The 23,119-nt window shown below is 41.9% G+C and overlaps 2 protein-coding genes across 4 annotated transcripts; one reads left to right on the forward strand and one right to left on the reverse strand.

Annotated features, from left to right (window-relative positions):
- Nucleotides 1-104: 104 nt before the first annotated feature.
- On the reverse strand, nt 105-13,923 carry IL4R (interleukin 4 receptor). Of its 3 annotated transcripts, none has more exons than XM_077186718.1 (11): nt 13,799-13,923; nt 13,286-13,524; nt 10,667-10,780; nt 7,138-7,279; nt 6,103-6,254; nt 4,903-5,057; nt 4,177-4,333; nt 3,260-3,359; nt 2,593-2,662; nt 2,377-2,453; nt 105-2,278 (listed from the first exon to the last, which is right to left on the reverse strand). In XM_077186718.1, the coding sequence occupies exons 3-11, from the start codon at nt 10,734-10,736 to the stop codon at nt 592-594; spliced, it is 2,610 nt and encodes an 869-aa protein (XP_077042833.1). In that variant the 5' UTR covers nt 10,737-10,780; nt 13,286-13,524; nt 13,799-13,923; the 3' UTR covers nt 105-591. The 3 variants fall into 3 exon arrangements, with proteins under 3 accessions (XP_077042833.1, XP_054499322.2, XP_054499324.2); XM_054643347.2 differs by having other exon boundaries at nt 105-2,281; XM_054643349.2 differs by lacking the exons at nt 13,286-13,524; nt 13,799-13,923 and adding an exon at nt 12,337-12,699 and having other exon boundaries at nt 105-2,281.
- A 216-nt stretch (nt 13,924-14,139) lies between these two features.
- Nucleotides 14,140-22,242, forward strand: NSMCE1 (NSE1 component of SMC5/6 complex). The gene is given in 9 exon segments (XM_054643683.2): nt 14,140-14,221; nt 15,215-15,389; nt 17,584-17,705; nt 18,529-18,606; nt 19,349-19,495; nt 20,469-20,585; nt 21,452-21,572; nt 22,026-22,045; nt 22,048-22,242. Coding segments are annotated over 8 exon segments (759 nt in total). The 5' UTR covers nt 14,140-14,221; nt 15,215-15,271; the 3' UTR covers nt 22,084-22,242.
- Nucleotides 22,243-23,119: the final 877 nt, after the last annotated feature.

Here is a 23,119-nt window from a genome sequence, read left to right on the forward strand (position 1 = left end):
GCTGTGCTTAGCATTATGGTTTCCTTCCTTATGAATAGCAATACAAGCAGAGTTTTCTAAATGAGAATAAATGTATATATTTCAATTGAAATAACAAGCAACAATTCAACTTGCCATACAGTTTATTTCCAAAGACTAGTTCAGTCTTGGCAAATGTGGCTAGGCTACCTCCATATAGCAGTTGTTCTCTTGGGCAAGGGTTCGCACAAAAGTTTCATTTTTTTCTCATTTTTCCTGCTGTTTTCCACTAATAGTTCTATTGGTCTTTTTTTTTAACTGCAAGTGCCAGTCTGGAGTCCTCACTGTGAATGGTGTGAGAGACAGAAGGATAGGAGTTACTCACAAAATGATTGTCTGAGCCATGGAGCTCCAGGGTCTCTACAGTTTTTCTTTCTAAGCTTAGCCCAATACTGTCCGGTGATGCTGGTAAGCTGACTCCTGAGCCACACCCCCCGCCCCCGTCTGCATGCTTCAGCACCTCTTCACTTCCCCCTGCATCTCCAAGTTCCCTCAAGTGGTTGTGTGAGTGGCAGTGGAAGTTAGTCATTTAGTCTGTTATCACCACTCTCTTGCATTACTTTCCCAGTAGGGTTAAAGCTTCTCCATTTTGTTGCCTTTGTAGCTTTCTCTGCTGTTTAAATCTTGACACTTCATCTCTAACAAATGCAACAGCTGTTCATCTCTGCTGGTATTTTCATCATTGCTATCACCATACAGCTCATTAGTGCTGTTGATCCAAGGGCTACCATCACTAATCTGCGTGTCATTCTCACTAGATGCTAAACCCGGGGCAGTGGTGTAGTCAGAACCCTGAACAGTCAAACACACACCATCCTTTATCCTTGGGTCAGATTCATAGACTGCAGTATCTGGTGGTGCTTCATTCAGGTTGTTGCACTGATTAATGAAGGATTCATAAAGTGATGTAGACATAACCTCATTGTCACTGTCCCAGTATAGACCATTACATTTACCTACACTACCAAAAGGCTGATAGCCAGATGGCTGAGGTGCAATGGGGCAAGAAATTATATCAGCTTTCCTTCGAACATTTTGATATATTACTTGCTTATGCATTTCTTCCTCTGAAAGAAAAGCTGAAGCACCTTCCTTTACATGTGTGGAGAAAGATGGAAAATCAGTATGTTCTGAACAGGTGTTTGGAAAATCAAGCTCAGTGCTGGGAGATCTGTAGTTGTTGTAACACATCTGATTGCTAGCAGGCTGAGCCCTTTGGTCTCTGCAGCTGCATTTGGCCATCTCTGACAACTGTCTCAAAGGTGGTAAGGAAGGCACACTTTCAAAGCCCAGAGTCAGGCTACTGTTAGCCATTGACTGAGACATGAGGGCACTGAAGCTCTTGTATGCAGAGCTGCTTGGTTCCTTGCATGCAGACACAAGCATATTAAAGCTCCTGTAGGCAGAGCCACAGGGTTCCAGGGATGGAGACAAAAGGGTGTCACAGCTCTTGTAGGCAGAACCACACAACCCCATGGATGCAGACACAAGGGTATCAAAAGTCTTGTCTGCAGGGCTGTTTTTTCTGTCTGTTTCAGTTCCAAACAATGATTTATTTGTAGACTCCTGGGTCAGGACACAAGAGCCAAGCTCACTTTCAGAATGACATAGAAAACAGCTTTGATGAACCATTTGTTGAAGATCTCTTGCATCCAGAGAAGCAGAATTTATGCTGGAGCTCCGATATCCAGATTCAAAGGATTCTTCTGATAGTTCTGACTCTTTGCTGGCTGTACTACAATTGTAGTCATCTTGAGAGGCTTTGATGAAAAGAGGAGCTGTATGAGAAATGTCACACCGTTGCGGACTCTGGGCTACACTTTCTTTTGGATTTTGCTGTGATGGATTTTCAGACTCAATGTTCTCTAAGGTTTTCCTCTCAGCTGTGAGGATGTCTGGGCCTTTATTGTCTTCCATGTTATTTTCATCTGCCAGGAGTGCATCAAACATGTTAGCTAGTAACTCATTGTGTTCAGGGTGCTCTCTGAAAGCACCAATGCTGCTCTCACAAGGCTCAAACATGGTGATCTGGTTGCCAGTTTCTTCTTGGCTCTCAGTTTCACTGTCTGTTAAACATACACAGATTTCTATACACTCTTCAACTGGTATTGTATCAGGGGTTAAAACTGCACTGCTGCCTTTTGGCAACCACTCTTCAGACTTGCTGTGGCAACTGCAAGATTTCTCAACATTTCTGATGTTATCTTTTCCCTTGAAGTTTTGGCTTGACAAACTTTGAGCCAGACAGCTCTTGCAACTTCTGCTTTTGGAAGTCAAAAGGAAAGGACGGTTAATGTTTATAGTACAGGAAACAATTTTATGCTGTAAAGCAGAGGATTTTTTTTTAATCTTACTTACATTTGTTGTTCCATGTGACTCTGCTTTAAGTCCTGGAACGGGAACTTAATTTCATCAAAGTAGCACAAAACTGAAAACTAATAAAGATACAAATGGGATTTAGGACACATATGAACTGTATTTAGTATCCCTTACACTAGACAGACAATAGAATTTACTACGTATTCTACTTCTGATGATCAGGAAAAGGTATTTTTTGCAAAACTTTTAAATTACCTTGACATTTTTTACAACCGATTGGCTCTTTGCTGGATTTGGGATTTGATCCCACCATTCTTTCTTCACTCTGCAAGGAAAGAATGAAAATAACTTATTTTGACTGTACTTGGGCTTAACCAGTGTACATTTCTCTCTTCTGCTCTCCTTTCCCTCTTAGGCATCTGCACTGCAGCAACAGAAAGTATTTGTTTTGAGCATCTCCTAATTTTCATTAAACCAGTACAAAGATGTTTGTATGTTTGGTATGTGACTGCTCTGCACAGCAACAGTCACCTGTTCTTCTAATCATGTTTAAAAGGATGTGTGAAATAGACAAGATCTCATTACCATTTAAAAATTTCATATTACCATTTAAAAGTTTTTGAAAGAAATAAATGTATTAACCATCCTTACTTGAACTCCAGCAAAGACCAAGGATCAGAACTGACAACCCCTACTATAATAAACCTATTCTAGTAAGTTAATAAGACTATTCAGAAAATGACAGAGTTTATAAAACTGACTTGTGTTTATAAAACCTCTGCTCACAGACAGCTAGATAAAGGTGCCGAGAAAACCCAAAACATTAGATTTCTGTGCTACCAGACATTTGTCTAACCAATAGCAATACTGATATCTGTATAAACTATTACTCTATAAACTCTGTGAAAAGCAGGATACTTACTTGGCAAAACAGAAGTAACAAATTATGGATCCTGCCATGACCAGTATGCAGGATGTGGGCACAGCCATCTGCAGAATGTCTTCAGCCTCCACCTGGTAATCTGTTAAACAAGCAAATGTCCACATGTGAATGTGCATCTAAATGCAAGCACTGACAATACCAAATTATTTGCTGCTCTTCTGCAACTCAAAAAAATGCTCTTTTAGAGGATGTAAAATTAAGCTTCCACCACGTTAACAATAGACCCCCACAGCTGCCAGCAGCCACGGTGTGTGGTGCGTCAGAGACCTGGCTCAGGTACTGTGCTCAGCTACAGGGTGTGGCAGGAGCTGGGAGAGCCAGTGTGCACTGCGGGGCCACTGTCAGCCCTCAGGTACAAGGCACTATCACACAGCACCTAAAAGGGCTTTATCATGCATTACCATTGTCACTGTAGTGCAGCTATGTTTCTTGTTCTCTCTGTTGCTCTTCAGGGGCTTTTATAAACCCTCCTACCTCTATTAAAATACTGCTGTATTCGCAGTATATATATATATATATATATATATATATATATATATATATATACACACACACATAATTTATACTCGCTCTCACATCAGTGCTGCTGTTTAGTTCAAATACCTCTTCTACTTCCCTGTTGTCTACTTCATGAAATATTTATAGAGAATAAATAGATTCCTTTCAGCCTGTTTTTCACAAGGCTAAGCAATCCAACCTCCCCTGGTCTTCTCTTCCTTAGTTTCCCAAGGAGTTGCCTATCTATGTTTAGTGTCTTTGGAAGCCTTTACAGATGTATTCACATTACATTCAAAATTATGAAGATGGTGAGTCCATAACTCTCCTCCAAGAGAGCAGCAGAGTATGTAAGACTGTATACCATCCTTTTACCAAGCTGTTATTTCTGACGCTATTACCATTGCGAAATTCAACTTCTTCACTCCATTCACTCCAGTAGGCTGGGTAGTCCACATAGTTACACCTGAGACTTGCGACATAATCATAGCCTCTCTTCAAGGAGCTTGCAGTAATCTCAAAACTTTTTGCCTGGTAGTTAATTGCTTTTACAGAAACCTGAAAAGAAAGTGAGAAAGTTGACTTGGATTTCTTTATAGGGTGAAGGGTTAGTGACTGCAACTACATATCAGTAGTGTTATGTGTTTCAGCGACCATTCACAAATGAACAAATGAATGACTTGTGTATGATACTGCCATTGGCAGTTCATGTCATTGGCAGGTGGAATTTATTACCTGCCACCATGCATGTTTTTCTGTGACCAGAAGCAGCCCAGCCCAGAAATGCTGAATTATTCAGAACTTACCTGCCCCACAGAGCCATTAACCTCCAGCTTCCTGATGTCTAAGGAGCAAATGAAGTTCAGGGAATAGAAGCATTGTATTTTCAATCTCTGCCCTGTCTACTGCAAGCAGCAGACCATTTTGGGGTGGCAGTCACAAGAGTTTCAGTTCTCTGACACCCAGCTGAACCATCTTGGGGGCAAAGTGAACTGTGGCAAGTGTGTAATCAGAATCACTGTGCTCTGTCTGGCCCTTACATTATTATTAATGAAGTGACTTTCCAGAGGACTTTTTAAACCTTTAAGCCCTGGAGATAGAAAATGAAGAGACTGAGTGTCTCTTACCTCTGTCGGGTGCTGCTTCCTCCAGTATTTCACTTCATAGATGACTGGCTGTCCAGAGAGAAAGGATGGATGGGAGTAGCTCTCCTCCCAACTCAGATTGAAATTACCATTTTCAGCTTTCTCAATGGTAAGATTTTTGGGGGCTCTCGGCTTAACTGTATGGTAAAAAATACAGAACAGGGTAATGGGAGAGCACTGATAGAGAGAAGCAGAGAGAGAAGCATTCACCAGAGACCAGAATATCATTGCAGTCAATGCATTTAGCCCTTTTCACTATGGCGTACCACAAGAATAGAGAGGCTGAACCTGAGCAACTTGATGGTATTCATTAAGCACTGATTCCTCAAGCTGGCCGAACCAATTGCAAGCACGGCCTTTTGGTGCACTGGATGCAGCTTTCAGCCTGGAGAAACAGGAACAGCCTGTGCCCTGACAGGAGCAGCTATGAGGCCGGGTGGGCACAGAGCTCCAGCATCACAGCCAAGCTGTCCTGGCTCCCTGTCTCTTGAAAATCAATGTGGAGTTCTGCTTATTTGGCAGATAAGCAGCAGCATCAATCAAGTATTCTGAAGAGAACCAGCTCCTTGGCCTGCCTAAAGTATGAAAATGGTTTCTCTGAGTGTAAGGTGACAGGCGTTACCAACCAGCACACTGTTCTGACCAAACTGGGGGGTCCAGGCGGAGACATGAACTCTGTCCTGTTTAGGAGCAGTCTCTAACTTTTTTATCACTGACTGTTAAAATCCAACAGGGATTGCTGTAAAAAATCTCCTGCTCATTTGGCATGATTCAACTAGCATGAAAAATCAGAGTATGACAGAGATAGGAATAGGAAGAATTTCAGCAGGGATAACCTAGCTTATTTCCAGAAACTGAAAGTAGCATGATTCCTCTTCCTCTTGTAAGCCACAAGTAAAAGGCACTAAAGATAATCTTAGTCCCCAAACTCCTTTTGGCTCGCAGCTGAGAGGGTGCAGATAGAGGAACAATCACTCTCTGCCTTCCCCATTACTTACATTAATTCCTTAAGAATCTAATCCAGAATCAGGTTTCTAAAACAAATGGATTTTGCATTTAAGCTACCATGACATTTTGCACCTCTGACAAGCAAAAACTGTTCTGGGGACATGAATGAGAAATTAGCTAGGATTGCAAAGCCTTGAACCAGATGCACCAGTGACAAAGTAAACAAGATCTTACCAACAAAGGCTGGTGTAACATTGTAATTCCACGAATCAGTGCCATTGAATTGTAGGGCTAGAATATATGTGAGGCTAAATACAAAATATTCCGGATATATTGTACAAGTGCACCTTAAACGGTCTTTTTCATTCTCAGGAACACATTTATTTCTGAAAAACAGGCACAAAATTATGTGATGTTTAAGAGAATGTTACACACTATTCCTTGAAAAGGTGAAATCAAGTCTCCCAACATGTATAACCAATCAGAACTGAGACAAGTCAGTTCTCAGAAATGTTTCCAAAACAAAACTGAGATCCTCAAACAACCCACCCTCCCTAGCCACCTACTGGATATCTGTATCACACAAATTAAAAACTTGACAGAAAGGCCAAGTATTGATCCCTTATACAACCCTTTGTCACACTTCAGTTTCTAAAGGAAGATACTAACGGCTTGTTAGTATAGGAACAGGTTTATTGCAGTGTATCAGCAATGTTATTTGAATGTTGGTGTGGTGAAATCATGCAGCAAGGGAAAGGAGAACCCAGATGCATCTTCTTGTGTAAGAGATGACGACTGGCCCTGCTCAGAACAGGGACAACAGTCTGTGCCTGAACAAGGAGCTACACTGTATGCAGAGACAATCACCTGGCCTTCAGTGGAAAGTATCTTTCACACAGAATCAAGTCTTTCTTGATTCACAGACCAGTGAATCAAGAAAGACTTCTCATGAAGAAGGTAAAATTTTACATGAAGTTAAAAGTTCTGTAAACTTCTAAGAGCCCTACCACTCCCACCAGTAGGACTTGATCCATCCTCTGTCCTAAGAAAGCAGAAAGTTCTACAGAAGAGTAGACCGCTGAACTGAGGGTGCTGTTAATTGCAGAAACCCATTTTACTTAAAAGGAAAGAATCCATTTTCCTTTAAGAGCAATAATCTGAAGTACATTTTGCCCCACACACCCACAGTAGAGGGAGGAAATTAAAGCCAGTAGTGGCTATAGGATATATAAAACTTAACAATGGCAGTGTAATATCTTAAACACTTACAACACAGAAGAAGTTTCGTTGCTGTAGTAGAGCACGAATTCTTTGGAGCAATTGGTTTGTGCAGGCACCTTCCAGTGACAAACCAGCTCTTTGTCATAGTCAGTGAAGCATGCAAATTCCTGTATGTGTCCTGCAGTCAAAACTAGGGGAAAGCAGCATACAATGAGAAGCAAGAGAATCAGAAGACTATATTGGACTAAGCAGAAATACTAACTTTTCCATCTAAACAGAGCTGCCACACCTCTACAAATTAAGTGAAAACATTGCTATTTTTTGTGTCTGGGTAAATGGAAAGAGAAACAGACACTCAGACCGTCTCCACCTTTCTGGAGACAATGTCTATGGTCTTGGACAGGAGAAGTCTGCAGTAGTAATACTGACATAGAAAGGCACATTTCAGCCAACACAGACTTCCAAGAACAGAAAATCTGATTGCAATAGCTCTATTTAAAACACATCAGCATTAAATGACACTACATTAAAACAGCATTAAATACAAAAGCCAAAATGCAGGTAATTAACAGAGTCAGACCAGGATCACTGCTTAGAGTCATGACTCCTGTTTTACCTACAACTAAGGTAAAAGGTTCTAAGCTTCCCATACTTCATTTCACTCAGAACTTCCTGCTCTGTCTTCTACTCATCATTGTTATGAGAGCATTCAAGACTGAGGAGTGATGAAGTCACACTGAGCCAGGCACTGAGGAGGTATACAAAAGCCCAGAGTCTCTGCATTCCAGTGTTCAAGTTTATAACTATTTTCACTGGCAGTATTTAACCAAAAAATAGAATATAGTGGTCAAAATATCTTTGTTAGAACTGGAAGTGCAAAGTGAATCCACAATCCTCATTATCCCTTCCAGCTTCACTTTCCTTTATTTCAATGTACTCCACAAGAGTGATACACAGAACAGAAGAGAAGCTTGGTGACAGTAATGCCACGTTGTTATTTGGACTAACAGTGTGCCAACCTGATACTGGACCCTGGAACGTGATTATAAGAAAATAGCTAGAAATAGCTAATACTTTTATCATCCAAGACAATTATTTGCCTTTTCTGATGTTTGACTTCTCTTTCACAGGTAAATAAAAACAGTATCTCACTTTTCTTGCACAACCTGTACAAATATAAATCTTTTTCTGCTTTACATGTCAATCTCCTGTAAAAAAATTAAAATACCTGTTTTTTTGAATCCTATTAATTAAGATTATCTGAGAATTTCCAAAGGGATTCTGCTAGAAGGTTTTCGTGGCAATTATACAAGACCAAATTTTGTGTACATAGCCCAGTACATTACCAACTCTGCATGCTGGTCATTTACATTGCAAATTCAAGACACATTTGCCAACTATTCACATCCTGCAAGGTTTTTGTCCTTCAGCCATGTCTGCTTCACAGGCTTATTCCTTCCAACAGGTACCTAAATTTCAATAATTCATCCCATGCCGTTTTTGCTGAAAGTACCAAATTTCATTTTATCTTCCCTAGATTTCTACTTTTCTGTAGTCCACTTGTGTTATTTACTATGATCCAACTTCTGCATACTCTAATACAGTACAGGATCTGCAAATGTAAAATGTGATGGTCAGATACCTTTTAGTGGATATGATACATAGCACAATGGGATCTATAAAATTTGGATTCTAAGTTGTCTGGTATATTGACTGCTTATAAACCTAGAACTTACTGTGATTCATGGTTTCAGTAGTGTTCAAATCCTTAGAAAATATTTTGGTTTAGTTACTAAGGCTAAATATTTATCCTGTAGATAAGAACTATTGCTTTTATGTCCTTTCTGGATGACAGTACCACGTTAGGTTTCCTTTTTTTTTCTGCATGGTATCCAATTCTTTAACACTCATCAAAAAAGCAGCAAGTCAAACTCCTGCAACACTTCAACAGTCATACTGCTTTTTATTTTACAATAATCATTACTCTGTTGATGTTGTTTATATTTGGTTGCCATTTGTAATTTTATTGCTAGTTTCCTTTTCTCACTTTAAAATGTACTTTTAACATAAGTACTATCAAGTTAAGGCCCTTAAAGATGAATGACATTATTTTTCAATCTGTTAATCATCTTGCACTTTCAAGAATAGTTCAATTAAATTAAGCTCTTCCTGCTGTGTTAAGCTATGATGACTAACAGTTTTACTTTATCTTGCCATTCAGTGCTGTCATGTCTTTTCAGAACTCTAAATTATATTCTCAGCTCTTTTCCTCTCACCTTCTCACTTTTTCATCTCTGGTATACCATTTTTTTTTCAAAAAGCTCAGATATTTGAGAATTTCCTTTTGAAACCATATACAGTACAGGGTTTGTTTTAACTTTGCATCGTTAAAAGAGGGAACTTAAATACTGAATTTCTTTTTTGATCCTCAAAGAGTACACAATGCTGAAGAAACTTAAAACGCATAGTTAACTAGGCAAACAAACCCAAACAAAACACAATAAAATTAAACTTTGACAAAGATAATTTAGGGAAATGAAAAGGTGGGATTACCTACACCAGACAATCCTGCCAATGTGTTCTTGCAAACCTTGATCCTTCTCATTAATTCAAATTGCACTATTTCATAGTACGTAAGACAGTAGCTAAAAAACTTTCTTTTTTAGAGACAGGGTACTTTAAATTGTCCTTTAACTATTTTTGTTTGCTTTATAAAACAAAATGAGGTCTAAGAAACTATAGACTACTGTGGAACTAGTTAAAAAAAATACAGAAAGCAAAGTGTGAGATTCATTTTCCAGAAAATAAAAATGCATTATTGAAAATCATTACTATATATAGGTATGTGTATATATATATATATATATATTTATTTATATATATTTATATATATCTCTCTCTATATATATCTCATTAGTATTTTTAATCAAATATCATAAAAGATGAAATGAAAACAACCCATGTTTATGGGTATGGGAAGTCAGCTTCTGCCAACTGAGCTTCATGAAATAATCCTTAAGGAACCAGCAGCACTCAGACTCGACGCACCTGCAGGCTGACAGAAGGGTGGCGAGGGACACACCAGAGATCCCGTCCCGTCTGCCCCTGGCAGGGCAAGCCAGAGCTGCTCTAATCCAGGCGGGCTCGCTGCAGACCGTGGGGAGCACAGGGCGGCAGCGGCTCTGCGGGCCGGCTCCGGCCGCGGCTCCCTCGGGCACGCCGGGGCAGCCAGGGCACGCCGGGGCTTCCTGCAGAGCTGCCTGGGCTACGCGGAGACCCGGCCCACGCTGGCGCGTCCAGGGCGCACCAGATACTGGGGAAGGAGGACGCGGCTTTCCAAACCTGTTTCTCCTTTCTGCAAATTTCTAGTTTTTCTTGTCCGCATAGAAAAGGTCAATATAAAGATTAAAAAAACCCCAAAAATCTAAGATTTTTTTCTAGTACAGGGATACTTCTGACATTTGAAGCTACAAATTTTATAGCAGTTAATTAGTGGTAACAGCGTTACCTAGTGGTCATAGAAAAATGCTATCAAGAAAAACTTATCTATAATAATTTAAAATATAGACAAACATACCTTCATTTGTTGTATATGAAAAGAAAAGGATCCACCGGATATATGGTGCAGCACTTGGGAGTCTTGCCATTATTGATAATGGTCAGGTTCAGTAGGAAAAACTGTGCTGCAATTCTGCCAACAGAAAACATAATAAGCTTACATCTCTGTCTAAGTTAAGGTAAAGGCGTAGTTTTTCCTATCACTCTGCTAGATATTAGAATTCAGACTCCGTGCTGTACCTATTTCCCACCTCTGGCCCCTAAAATTAGCTCATGGAATGAGACATGTAAAAGAATAAGGAGAACATAAATGAGCTAGAAGACTTTTCTGCAAAATTTTCATTATGGAGGATAAGGGACTGACATTGGCAGTGGAGCTACTCTCTTTAGCTACTATAAAAGAATGGCTGCTAGTATGTAAAGGGCAAAAAAGGGCAAGCACTAGACCAAAATCAGTGACATTGTCACCAAAGCCCTATGATTCCACTCAGATAAGTAAAAGAATTTAAGAATGAAGTGTCCAATCTACTGACTAAAATGTTTTCTCCAAGTCCTATCACCAGTACCTCGATAATCTGAGTATCACCTCTTTAAAAAAGAATTTTAGCAAAGAACTCTGAGCATTGCTCCAAAAGAATGCAGATTCATTAAAACATTAATTATTAAAAAGTTGTAAAACACATACCTAATCATTATATAACCAGAACAACTTTGGAGAAGGAAAATAATGCAGCCTTTATGTCCCTAAGCATAGCAAAACTGTCTAGGTAAACTGAAAACAGATGAAATAATTAATTTCAGACTTCAAAATAGCAAGTGTCCCCAAGATATTTTACCAATGTAGCTACTTAATGTCTAAGATAAAGCTACCAGCTTTCATATAACTACAAACGGATATCATGCATTTAAAATTCTGGTAAATTTGTAAGTGAAGTCATGCTAACTAATATGCTTTTGGCTTTGCTTTCAGTATAAAGAGGGATCATGTTGGTTCAGCAGCACATTGTTAGGACACAACCCTTTGGTCCCTTCCTCTCATGCTTTTGGAATTTTCTAACTTTCATATCTGGACAGGGTGTTCTCGCTGCCTGAAGCTTCAGCAGTTCTGTTTATACCTGTAAGGCTCCTGGGTAGTACACTAGTTTTTATTTCAAAGGGAGAGGAGAGGAGAGGAGAGGAGAGGAGAGGAGAGGAGAGGAGAGGAGAGGAGAGGAGAGGAGAGGAGAGGAGAGGAGAGGAGAGGAGAGGAGAGGAGAATCTCCTTCTCTTGGTGAATGGTATTGGGTGTTCTGCATAAGGCTGGTCAGATTCTGAAGTAGAAAAGACTAGTGTAAGGTATTTGTGGATGGTGGTTCAATACTCTCTTCCCCAAACCAACCATGCAGCAGAACCACAATACATGTGTCTGACAGAGGTGAGTCTGTCTGTCTGAAAATGTCCATCTTAGAAGTTAAGGGATAAGGACATTGTTAGTCAAAATAGAAGATCAGAATGGAGACTCTTCCGTGACCTTCTCTGGGGCAGTTACTGCTCATCGAGTAGTTCTTTACTAAGAACAAACTTGACAGACAAATTTCTCATAAGAGCTTGAGAAAACTATTACTCAAGAGCTGAGTTTATTCATATTCTGAGAATAGATGAAATGTGACTAAGCACAGTAATACATTTTTTTAAAAAGAAGACAAGCACCTTGGCTGCTGCTCAGAAAAAAACGAGCCAACTGCTCTGGCATAAAAAAAATAAAAATCCTTAATTTCCCTTTTTCCTGGAATTCTCAAGAGAGGAAGCATTTGTTTTCCACTGTTAGGTAATAGTGCCACATGACTGGAGTTCCAAGAAACTCTTGGAACTCTGGCAAAGAATCCTGAACCACATAAGCATGTCCAAATGAGCAGATGGCAGACGAAAAGCATCTTCACATGGAAGAATGGATCTGCACATGTGGATGAAAATGGAGTTAAGCCAGTGCTTTAATGAAACTGCAAGACAGAAAATTTTAAAACATTCACAGCTCTTCTGCCTGTTACCTCTTAAGTTTTTCATTATACCAGACAATGAAATACCAATCTTAAAAAAGCAGGTAACACATATAGACAATACTAAAATTACAGCAAACTCTGTAATATATATTTGGCTTAGTAAGTCTGATATATTTGAGGAAAGTAACTTGCAAAGACATAAGTCACTTCCCCAAAACTAGGAAAGAAATCTCTGTCGGGGTTAGAAGCAGATCTACATGGTTACTGGCATAAGCTACATGCTTTAATCACTTAACTTTCTGTTTCTTGAAAAAATGCAATGTGATTAGAATTATTTCATTCACTATCAAGAAAAATGGTACTAACTTTTGGCCTTCTAAGAAAATTAGGGTCACATTTCATTAACAGGTATAATCTGCAAAACCGTTATGTGCAAATAGTAACTCCTGCCCAAACCAAGAGGTCATATTAAACAAGACTGCTTAACGCACCGTTGTTACAATTGTACAGCTAAAGCATCATTCCCTGTTTAAGGCTGCCTCTTTTTAAAACTGATGCACATCTTGTCTAGTTTAAAGCATTAACTATAAACGCTGAATAAAGTGAGACAAGTGGTACAGAGCAAAGCAAAATGTTCACCAACAGATTCTACATCAAACCTTGGAAAGAAAACCCGTGCAGCGTGCAATGCCTTCTGACGAGAAACCTCTCCTTTCCTCAGCACGAACCGGTCCGAAGCTCGTAGGCCTCCAGGCACACGGGGAGCGCAGCCCGAGCCCTGGGCTGGGCACGGCCGGGAACGGCGCCGGTCGGGAACGCGGGCCGGGGATAGGCGCGGCTGCTGCGCCTACCGCGCAGCACGTCCAGCAGGAACAACACTTCGGAGAATTACACCTTTCTGTGTAAAATATTGTAAAAGGAGCACTCGCATTTAACAGCCTCCAGGAAACAGAAGCGATTCTGGCCGCGGGTTCCAGACGGAGCCGCCGCACGGGACGGGCCCAGGGATATGCTCCCGGCGAAGCCCCGGAGACCTTCCGCCCTTCCCAGACAGACCTTCCGCCCTTCCCAGAACCGGCACGGAGAAAACCACAGACAGCACAAACTGCACGCCAAGCACAAGTAACGAGGAGTCGGTCCTGACGCCAGGACGAAGGGGCCGCCGGACGTACCTTGTGTCTACCGGGGCCCGCTCCGGACCCGGACGCTCCCGAACCCGGACGCAGCGCTGCCCCAGGCCCGGCCCGACACACCGCCCGTCCGGCGTGGCGCGGGGCGGGGCCGGCGCGGGGCGGGGCCGGCGCGGGGCGGGGCCGGCGCGGGGCGGGGCCGGCGCGGGGCGGGGCCGGCGCGGGGCGGGGCCGGCGCGGGGCGGGGCCGGCGCGGGGCGGGGCCGGCGCGGGGCGGGGCCGGCGCGGGGCGGGGCCGGCGCGGGGCGGGGCCGGCGCGGGGCGGGGCCGGCGCGGGGCGGGGCCGGCGCGGCGCGGGGCGGGGCCGGCGCGGGGCGGGGCCGGCGCGGGGCGGGGCCGGCGCGGGGCGGGGCCGGCGCGGGGCGGGGCCGGCGATGGCGGGCGAGCGTGGCCGTCGCTGAGCTGGTGAGCACGGACAGGTGCGGGGGCGGCTGACGGGGGTGGTCCTGCGGTGGGAGTCCCGGGGAACCCCGGTGGGTTCCGGTAGGGCCGAGGGCTAGCGGGCCGAGCGGTTTTCCGGGGCATTGCCTCCGTGGGCTGCGGCTGGCCGGCGGCGAGGCCGGAGCTCAGCCAGTAGAGGGCAGTCGGTTGGTGCAGTGGTCAGGGAATTTCCTGAGCTGCCTTTAATTAATTCAGGCATTTTTTGAAACCTGTAGAGGGTTCTTTTCTGTCCAAATTCACCCTCTCTGATCGCCTGTGCTCAGATCGGGCTGTGTGTGGAGCAGGAGCTTTGTCTAACATAGAGTGACGGACGGTGTTGTGTTTGTCACCCCACGCTGTTATTTTCAGGTTTGCAAATACCGCAGGGGAGCGTTTTGTAGCGGTTAGTGGGGCGTGAAGCGCTCTCCAGCTCCAGTTCCTAGCAAGCCAAACCGGCCCAGTCCAGTTTGGTCAGCAACATGCTCTGCAGCTTCGATGAAAGCTACAGCGATAGAGAAAGAGAAGATCACTGTGAAAATTGAGAGGCTCAGTGACCACCAGGGATACCTAAAGACCCTCCAAGAGCACCGTCTGAGACTAACTGTGCAGACTCAAGCGAATACTATGTGTATAACCTTGAGCCAATTATGCGCGTTAAGCAGGAGTCATTCCCCTGTTCCCCATTCACATCCAGTGCTGCAGTAAAGTATTGCTTGCTTCTTAATGCTACATTGGTGTTAAGAAGGAGTTTTAGTCCCGATTTTGGGTGACAACGACACAATGCCTACGTTGTTCTTTTCTGTAGTTAAAACTAGTTAGATTTTATCTCTTGCACCCTTCCAGAAGGTCAGAGCTGGTCACCCTCTGCATTCTGAGGACAGCCTTGGGATCTGCTTTTTTGCCCTCATTCAATGTAATAGACTTTAATTGGAATCTTGTGTATACTTGGACTGTTGTATTCTTAATTTGCATTAACAGGTGCATTAATTCCAGCTTAAACCTCCTGCAGCACTTGAAGCCTGGTGAAACAATCTGATGGCAGCTCAGATGACCAATGCTCATCGACGGTTCTTGCAGGTTCTGATGTCTAATGGGATAACAGAAGGATCAGAGGCCAGAAAATTACACCAGCACTGCTGTGAAACTGATAAAGGTGTGTCTGTCTTGGCGATGAAAGAACTGGGTTTTTTTCCTGGTGCAGTTTGCAAATAATTTGATTTCTGAAGGGCATATACTAGCTAAAAAAAGTTTTAAAACTCTAATGATATGAGTGTTCCCTCTCTTTCCTGAAAGATAATACAGCAATGAGTAAACTAACTTCTAATCAGGCCAGATTCATATATAGTACTTTTTATTTTATCAAGGTTGTTGTTTATAGGTTATACATATAAATGATTTAAAAAAAATTTTGACACTGGAAGTACTTCACTATAGTTAATGCTTTTAAGTAAATGCACTTCAGTTATTTCTCCCAGGTGTTGTGGGAGAAGTGACTCTACAAAAATATTTCTGTGAGGATGAAATGAGGTTTCTTGGCAAATTGCTGTGCTTTCTTCCCACCTCACCTGCACTATATTGTCCATTCCAAGTCCTGGAAGCTGTGCTCCTACCAGGCTTAGGTATGTCCCTTGTCATGCCACCATGCTACTCACTCTGCAGGTACTCTTCTGGTTTTCCTTAGCTATAGATGTAAGGTCAGAGTCCCACAAAGCAATCTATTTGTATGTCTCTTGAGTCAGGAACTGTAACTTGACCTACTTTTTAGATGCTAAAATTGTGAAGTGCAACTTTTGGTGTTCTCTAACCCCTGTTCATTTTTTATGGAGAATTTTTATCCCTTTTTTCCCACATAAGATCTACCCAAGCAGCCACTTAACATTAGAATGTAGCATTAAAGTGTTAATGCTGTTGTACAAAAGAGTATTGTTACCTTTCATCTTTTACCCTCTCTGGGATCTGTCACTAAAGCTCCGTGGCTGCTGTGTGCAGTGTTTCCTGCTGACCAGGGCCGAGCAGCTGGCAAAACTGTACTTCATTTTGTACTTACTTTACTATCGTTTTTGTTGTTTGTTGACTTTGCTGACGGAAGGAATCCTGCATATCAGGAACTCCTGGGCAGGAGCGTCCTGCGAGTGCTGTTTGGCACTGGGCTGGATAGTGCAGTTTGGGAGCGGGACCTCGGCCCAATGCTCTTATGTGAGTGAGGAACTCCTGTGACTGAGAACAGGATTAATTTCATGATAAGTGGTTGTATTTTTTTTTATTGAGACATTAATCATTTATCTAAAATTGTGAGTTGTTACTTTGCGGCAGCAGCTCTCCGGTCACAGAGAGTGACAGACAGCTTTCCCAGAACAATGCCTGGGGAAGGCTGTGAGAAGATCAGAGAAAAGAGTGAGAAACAATTCTTATCTTCACTTGCTGCACCTGTTATTGTGAACATGTGGAATGTGTTATGGAGATTTGTTTAACGAAGGGTGGTTTCTTAATTAGCCAATGATGATGGTGTTTGGATTGGAGGACCAATTAGGTCTACCTGTAGAGAACTAGGGTATAAAATAAGCAATAGGTTTATTAAGAAAGAAATCATCAGCATTATGTAAATGTATGGAGTCTGTGTAACTTATTACTTGGCCGGGGGCCTACTGTAACATTACTTAGCTCTGGTTTTTAAACCATACCCTGATGAAGGCAAGCAGGGGTGTTGCCACTGACAAAGTCTTGTTTTGGATGAATGTGAGGGTTGTGCTGGTGCTGTGCAGGCAAGAACCATTGTATACTCTTCCACAGAATGACTGCAAAGTCCATCCTAATTATGTCTATGATACAACTGCTGCTAGTATTTGGTTTGTAGAAAGTGACTCAAGATATTTCTTGTGTTTCTACAACACTAGAATTTACATTTTCTGCTGTGTAACTTGAGCACTTATGTGCCATTAATTTGTGAAACAGAGCATACAGAAACAAGAAGTCCCTTGTGTATAAAGGAATTCAAGTCATTGTATTGTTCTATTGTGCATAACATTTTTTCCCCAGTCATATTATCTTTTCAATTCAGCTTAGTTCAGGTCACTGTAATTACTGGATTAGTGCTATGGGTTCCCTGCAACAAGGCAGACTGTCTGGACTCTGTCAACTGATTTTAAAGGAGCTGAGCATCTCTGAAGGGCACGAAACAGCAGCACAAGGAAATGATATCTCTGCTGAATTGAAGAGTTTGAATTCATGTTTGAATTCTGCCTCAGTTTTAGCACTCTTACCTGGGAAAAAATGTTTCACATAAAAAGATCGGCCTGATGCGTAGTTGTTTGACTTTTCTCTGTATGACTTTTCTCATTCATTTTCAGTTTACTATGCACATGATAAACTGGACGATTTCATCAGCATTATTAATAGCCACCTGCAGCCTTTGTTCATGCAGATCCGGAAAGGAATATCGGAAGACGATGGGAGAGCACATTATGCTGTAGTAGGTACCTGCTGTGTTTGCGTGGGGCTGGCAGTGGCTGCAGGAGCTGCTGGGAGGATAAACTGCCACAGCCTAGATGTGTGGGAATAGGACATGGCAGCAAGGATGACAGGACTGTTGGTATTACTTAGTATAAACATTGCTTCAGTGCTGAAGTGAGATTTCCACAGGAGACTTTCTTTCCTGAGACAGATTTTTAAACTAGAAAACACAGAGAGCAGTCCAACATCAATTTTCTTTTTCTCCCACTCAAAAATCAACCTAGCGCAAAAGGATTGCTGAGAAGTAGCCTAAAAGTTGTTTCCCCAGATGATCTGCAATGTGCATGTCAGAGAAGGTTGTCTAGTAATTTCAGAGGACCATACAGAACGTATCCTAACATTAGCTGCTGCCTTTAACCTTTCCTTTTTCCAGTTAAGTTGAGCTACTAATTAATAGTAGTAGCATGTTCAATAAGAGTAGAAAACATGGGCAACTGGTTTTCAGCTTTCAGTGAAAAAAAGGTGACTGATAACATAGTTCCTGCTGCTGTCTAGCCCCAGACCAGTCTAGCAACTGTGATGTGTCAGCTCTGCTGCTGCACTCTGTGTCAGTTCTGGGAGCTTGTGTTGTGGAATGGCTTTGCCTGGGCAGAGGAAGCTGTGGAGAATTTGTGGCTGGAAGATGAGGGGTTGTAAAGAAAGAACTTGAATACCATCAAATGCTCCTCAAAGAACTAACATTTATGGTAATTGTAAGATGATGTATTCTTAACCTCAGGGGTTTTTTGACAGTTTCTGGTATGAAACTACATTGGCACTTTGTCAGTTTATTTTTTTTGTAGGTGAATTTGGCGGAAACTGAAGTAACTAAAATGGCATCTGACTATACAGAAATTGAATTGGAATTGTTCAGAAAAACAGTAAGTATGTCAATTATCACTTAGTAAATCATATTATTTGTGAAGTTCTCATCTTAAAATGAATGAAAATGGAAATGGAGATGTGGTTGAAGAAGTAGTTGCCATTTTACCTAAGTTTATCTGAGATCAAATCGGTGGAGTGGGCAGGGATGAAGATATGTGCAAGTAATGATTTGTTGTTGTAAGTCAGTTATGGGTAAGGCAAAATCAGCACCAGGGAATGGCTCCCTGGGTTAGTGACAAGACATGCCTGCTTTTAGTTACACAGGCAACTTTCTTCAGGATTTTCAGTCATGACTGCTGAGTTTTTCACTGGCTTCAGTAGTTTAGTAATATAAAGTAGTTTTTAATGCCTTAACATACAAAATGAATTTGCTTATTTGCATTTAAGCATTTGTCTATGGTTATTGAGGTTTTTCCTCAAAAGATCTTTGACAAAGAGCAGATAAAAAGAAATGGATCTGTCACCACGGAGTGTGGCCAGGGGTCCCTGAATGCAGCTTCATTTAGGCAGCACATATACTTCTATTTGTGGAAACGTTTTCTTGGCAAAGATTAAAACTGCTAAGGGGACAATGATTGTTTCAGCTTTTGGCCTTTGTTTTACAATTCTGGTTCAAGTCATATACTGTAGTATTTCTCACATACATGGATGCAAAAAAAATGCATATCAGCACATTACCGTAAGGTGTGTCTGCCTAACTGTTGTGTTTCTAATACTTGGTAATGTTTCTTCCTGTAGATGGACCTAATAATTTTATCAGAAAATGGCTTTGCCTCATCTACAGATATTTTAAATTTGGCTGACCAACTTAAGACAAAAAAAATGAAGAAAAAGGAAGCAGAACAAGTGCTGAAAGTTTTTGTGGAGGATAAGTGGCTCTCTGAGGTAACTGCATTCAGGTGTTCTTAGTTCAATGGGTCCAGCTACAATGTTCTTATGGATGTGGTAGTTGAGACTGGAGCTCCTCTTGAATGAATGACAGCAAAAATGGTCTTATGGCACCCATGCTTATTGCTGCTCCAGTGATTTTTGCAGAAAAGGAAGTGGACTTAAATGGAAAAAGTCCTTGGGTAGGTCTGTACAGGACCATGTGGTTTCAGTTTCTTGTACTGGTGCCAGGTGGGTTTGTGTGTCCAGTCCTGCCCAGTGATGCATAGACACAACAGCACAGCATCCTTCAACCTAGAACAAGAGCTGGGGAAAGCTCTTCAGAGTGATCAGTGCTGTTAGTTGCATTTAGAATTTCCTGAAAAGGAGTAAGGCCAGACATGTTGAAAACTCCTGTACCAGAAATGCATGGGCCACTGTGGACATAGTTACATCTGTTTTATTCTATGAGGAAGCAGTGGAGATTAACTCACCATGTGGACCATGGTGGACTGACCATGTGGATACTGCAACTGCTTGCTAAGTGAGACCTTAATCCCTTTTCCGCTGGAGTCATTGCATCATAGATCCTCAACCTGCTGCCACACAGTTATTTACAAGTTAAGTTGATTTGGCAGATGTTTCCAAAGATACATCAAGCAGGAAATGCCTAGATTTTGTTGAAAGCTGGAAGAATTTCCTCTAACATTCTTTTTGGGAGGATCCCAAAACAGCATGCCTCTGTTAAGGAGTGCATGCTCACTCATCTATGCTTTCCAAGGACTAGATCTCTGTTAAAGGTGTGGGATTTTTATTCTGCTCCTCTAAACAAAGGAGTTCTGCTATTTCAAAAGTGGTTCTGGCATTGCATTGTACAGCATGTTGGTTTCATGATGGTAGAAAGAAGTGGCTTGTTAACAGATGGTTAGCAAAGTGAAAAAAGATAAAAGGAATGAAAAGAAATTCCTAATCTCAACACTTGTTTCCTTAGAAAAATGGAGAATATACTCTGCATACTCGTTGCATAATTGAGATGGAACAGTACATTCTCAGCAACTACCAGGATGTGGCAAGGAAATGTAACATCTGTCACAGCCTCGCCATCCAGGTAACATGTTTTATCACCTCAGCCAATGGACTTGCATGGTCATAGCTGAGGTTTGTGATGCTTCCCCTTGGGTATAATCTCGGTCTTTTAATCTGGTCATGGTGCTCATGCATTTTGTAAAAAATTTTTTTTTTCCATTTTAGGCATTTTCTTCCTGTCTTTAGAAATATAATTGTCTTGGAGCAGTGTCTCCAAGTATAAACTGGAAAAGTGCGCTCCCACAATGAGGAACATGGTTTTCCTGTCTAGCTTTCTAAACCAGCATGTTAGAGATGAGCTCCTGGTGCTGAAAGAGGTTTAGCAGTGAGGTGTTAGCAGTGTCCTCTTTGGGCCTTGCCAATAGATGTCATCATGTCACACATTCATTCTTGGTTCTGGGATTTTAATTCAGCAATTCTTTGTGTTTGGACTTCAGAAGGAACACGTGTGCTATGTAGAGCATGCTAAAGCACTGTGTTTTGATAGCTGGGATGTTACCCATTCCATCTTGCTTAAGTAGTTACAGCCTGGATTCATATTCCAAAACTGCTACATTTTCTTGCTCTCTGAGCCTGCATCTTGTGATCTGCCCAACTAACATGCTTCCATGTTACTTTTTCCATCCCAATTAGTCTCCTTTATTGCACTGAAATTGTCATCTTTCAAGCTAAATTTTGTCCATATAGGGAAAAAGTATTTCCTCTTTTACAGAAAAAGACCTCCTTTTACCAGTTACCAGCTTTGACTGTTGAGTGTGTCCACCACCCATATTGTGGGACCCATTCTTTGGAACAAAGCGTTGCATATCTGCTGCTCTTTGTAACAACTTTCTCTTAAATTGAAGGACAGTTTAGAATGATTTTATGAATCAACACTCCTGATTTCAGAGCCAAGTATGTGAATCCTGTGGAATTGGAATGCACTTACGTTGTGTCAGAAAGTACTTCAGAGGCCAAACTGAACCCCGCTGTCCCAAGTGTAATGAATTCTGGTCTTATGACACCCCAGGTACTAAGCAATGTATTTTTGAAAAGTTGAATGTAATAATACTAGGAAATGGGCTGTGATGTTCAGTGGCACTGCCTGTATTATTTATAACTGTGAGTATCAGGTATTTCTGGCTTCAGTGGTACGTTTCAGACACTAAACCACACACAGGCAGCATTGAGCCCCCACAGTGCCCAGAGAGTGCCACAGGGGCATTAGCAGACCCTGTGCATATTTTTTTATATCTGTCTTTAGGAGGTAGGGGGGAGTGGGGAAGGAATAGAGGCATACACAACCCATGACATTAAAACTTCTGGAAATACTGAGCTTCTAAGAATCTTTTTGGAATTACTCCATGTTTCCAGGGAAATTTGACATTGTGAACAGCAACAGAGGAATCACAAAGGTGATTTTACAATATTATCTTTTTTTTTGGTGTGAAGTCTATTAACCTTCCTTTAGTTTTCTTTACAGGTGTGAATCGGATGGGCTCCCAGACTTACCACAGAGCTCCACTCTTGGCCCTAGATGATGCCAGTTAAACTTGATGTCAGTGACATCTGTTTGCCGCCACTCTGGCAGAACAGCCAGACTGTATTGTATTTGTTAGTAACAGTGCTCAGTGTACTCGTTTTCTAAAGTTCTAAGAATCTTCAAATAAAAATATAATTGATGTTCCTGTTCACAGTAATGCTTGTACAGCTTTCTTGGAGGCTGTTTTGTGTCTGTAATTCTCCATATTCTTAGGTTGTGACTCTCGGTGCATGTTTGGGGATGAAAGATGCAAATGTTTTAGTCAGTCCAGCAATCTGATATATGCAGCTGAACTCTTGAAAGAAGCCTTTCTCAGCAAGTGCTCCCTGTTTGTACAGGAACAGTACAAATTCAGTTGCACAACGGAAATGACACCTGTTGTAGCATGTCAAGCAGGTGAAAAATCAGTGCAGTGTGTGCAAGGCAGCTGGCTCAGTCTCTGACCTAGGGCTGGAGTTGGAGCACTTCTAGTTGGCACTGTGGTTGTGTTTGGTCCCTTCTTTAGATGCAGAAGAATTTGTCTTGATGTAAGGCCATGTAATGAGCAGCTGTGCTCTGTAAGAAGGTAAAATTGCCACAGAAGGATGGGGAAGCAGTATGACAGGATGTGGGGCAATGTTAGCTTATGTCTGTAAACTCCTGAAAACATTACCATTCTGAGATTCTTCAGGTTTTTTGTCTTGGCACTTGTCTCCAGTTTTAAGTAAGGATGCTTTTTCCTTTAAGAGTGACTTGGAAAGGAGCCAAGGGCTGGCTATTGCCAGACAGACACCTGACTAAAATGGCAGCATTCTTGTCCCTGGTGGAGATGTGTGACACAGCAGAAGGGCTGTGGCAGCAGTTCATATGATGGTTAATCAAAGTATAATTAAACCTCAGGTTATCTAACTGCAATTAAACTATGGATTAACTTCAGTTATGTTCTAGGCTTTAACATGATGTTGTGGTTTAGAAATAGTACTCCCCAAATTAGTGTTTCCACCAAAACGCTCCAAACCACAAGATGCTTGCTCATTCCCTCCTCCCCCTACCTC

This window comes from Agelaius phoeniceus, chromosome 16, assembly GCF_051311805.1.
Source record: "Agelaius phoeniceus isolate bAgePho1 chromosome 16, bAgePho1.hap1, whole genome shotgun sequence".
NCBI lineage: Eukaryota > Metazoa > Chordata > Aves > Passeriformes > Icteridae > Agelaius > Agelaius phoeniceus.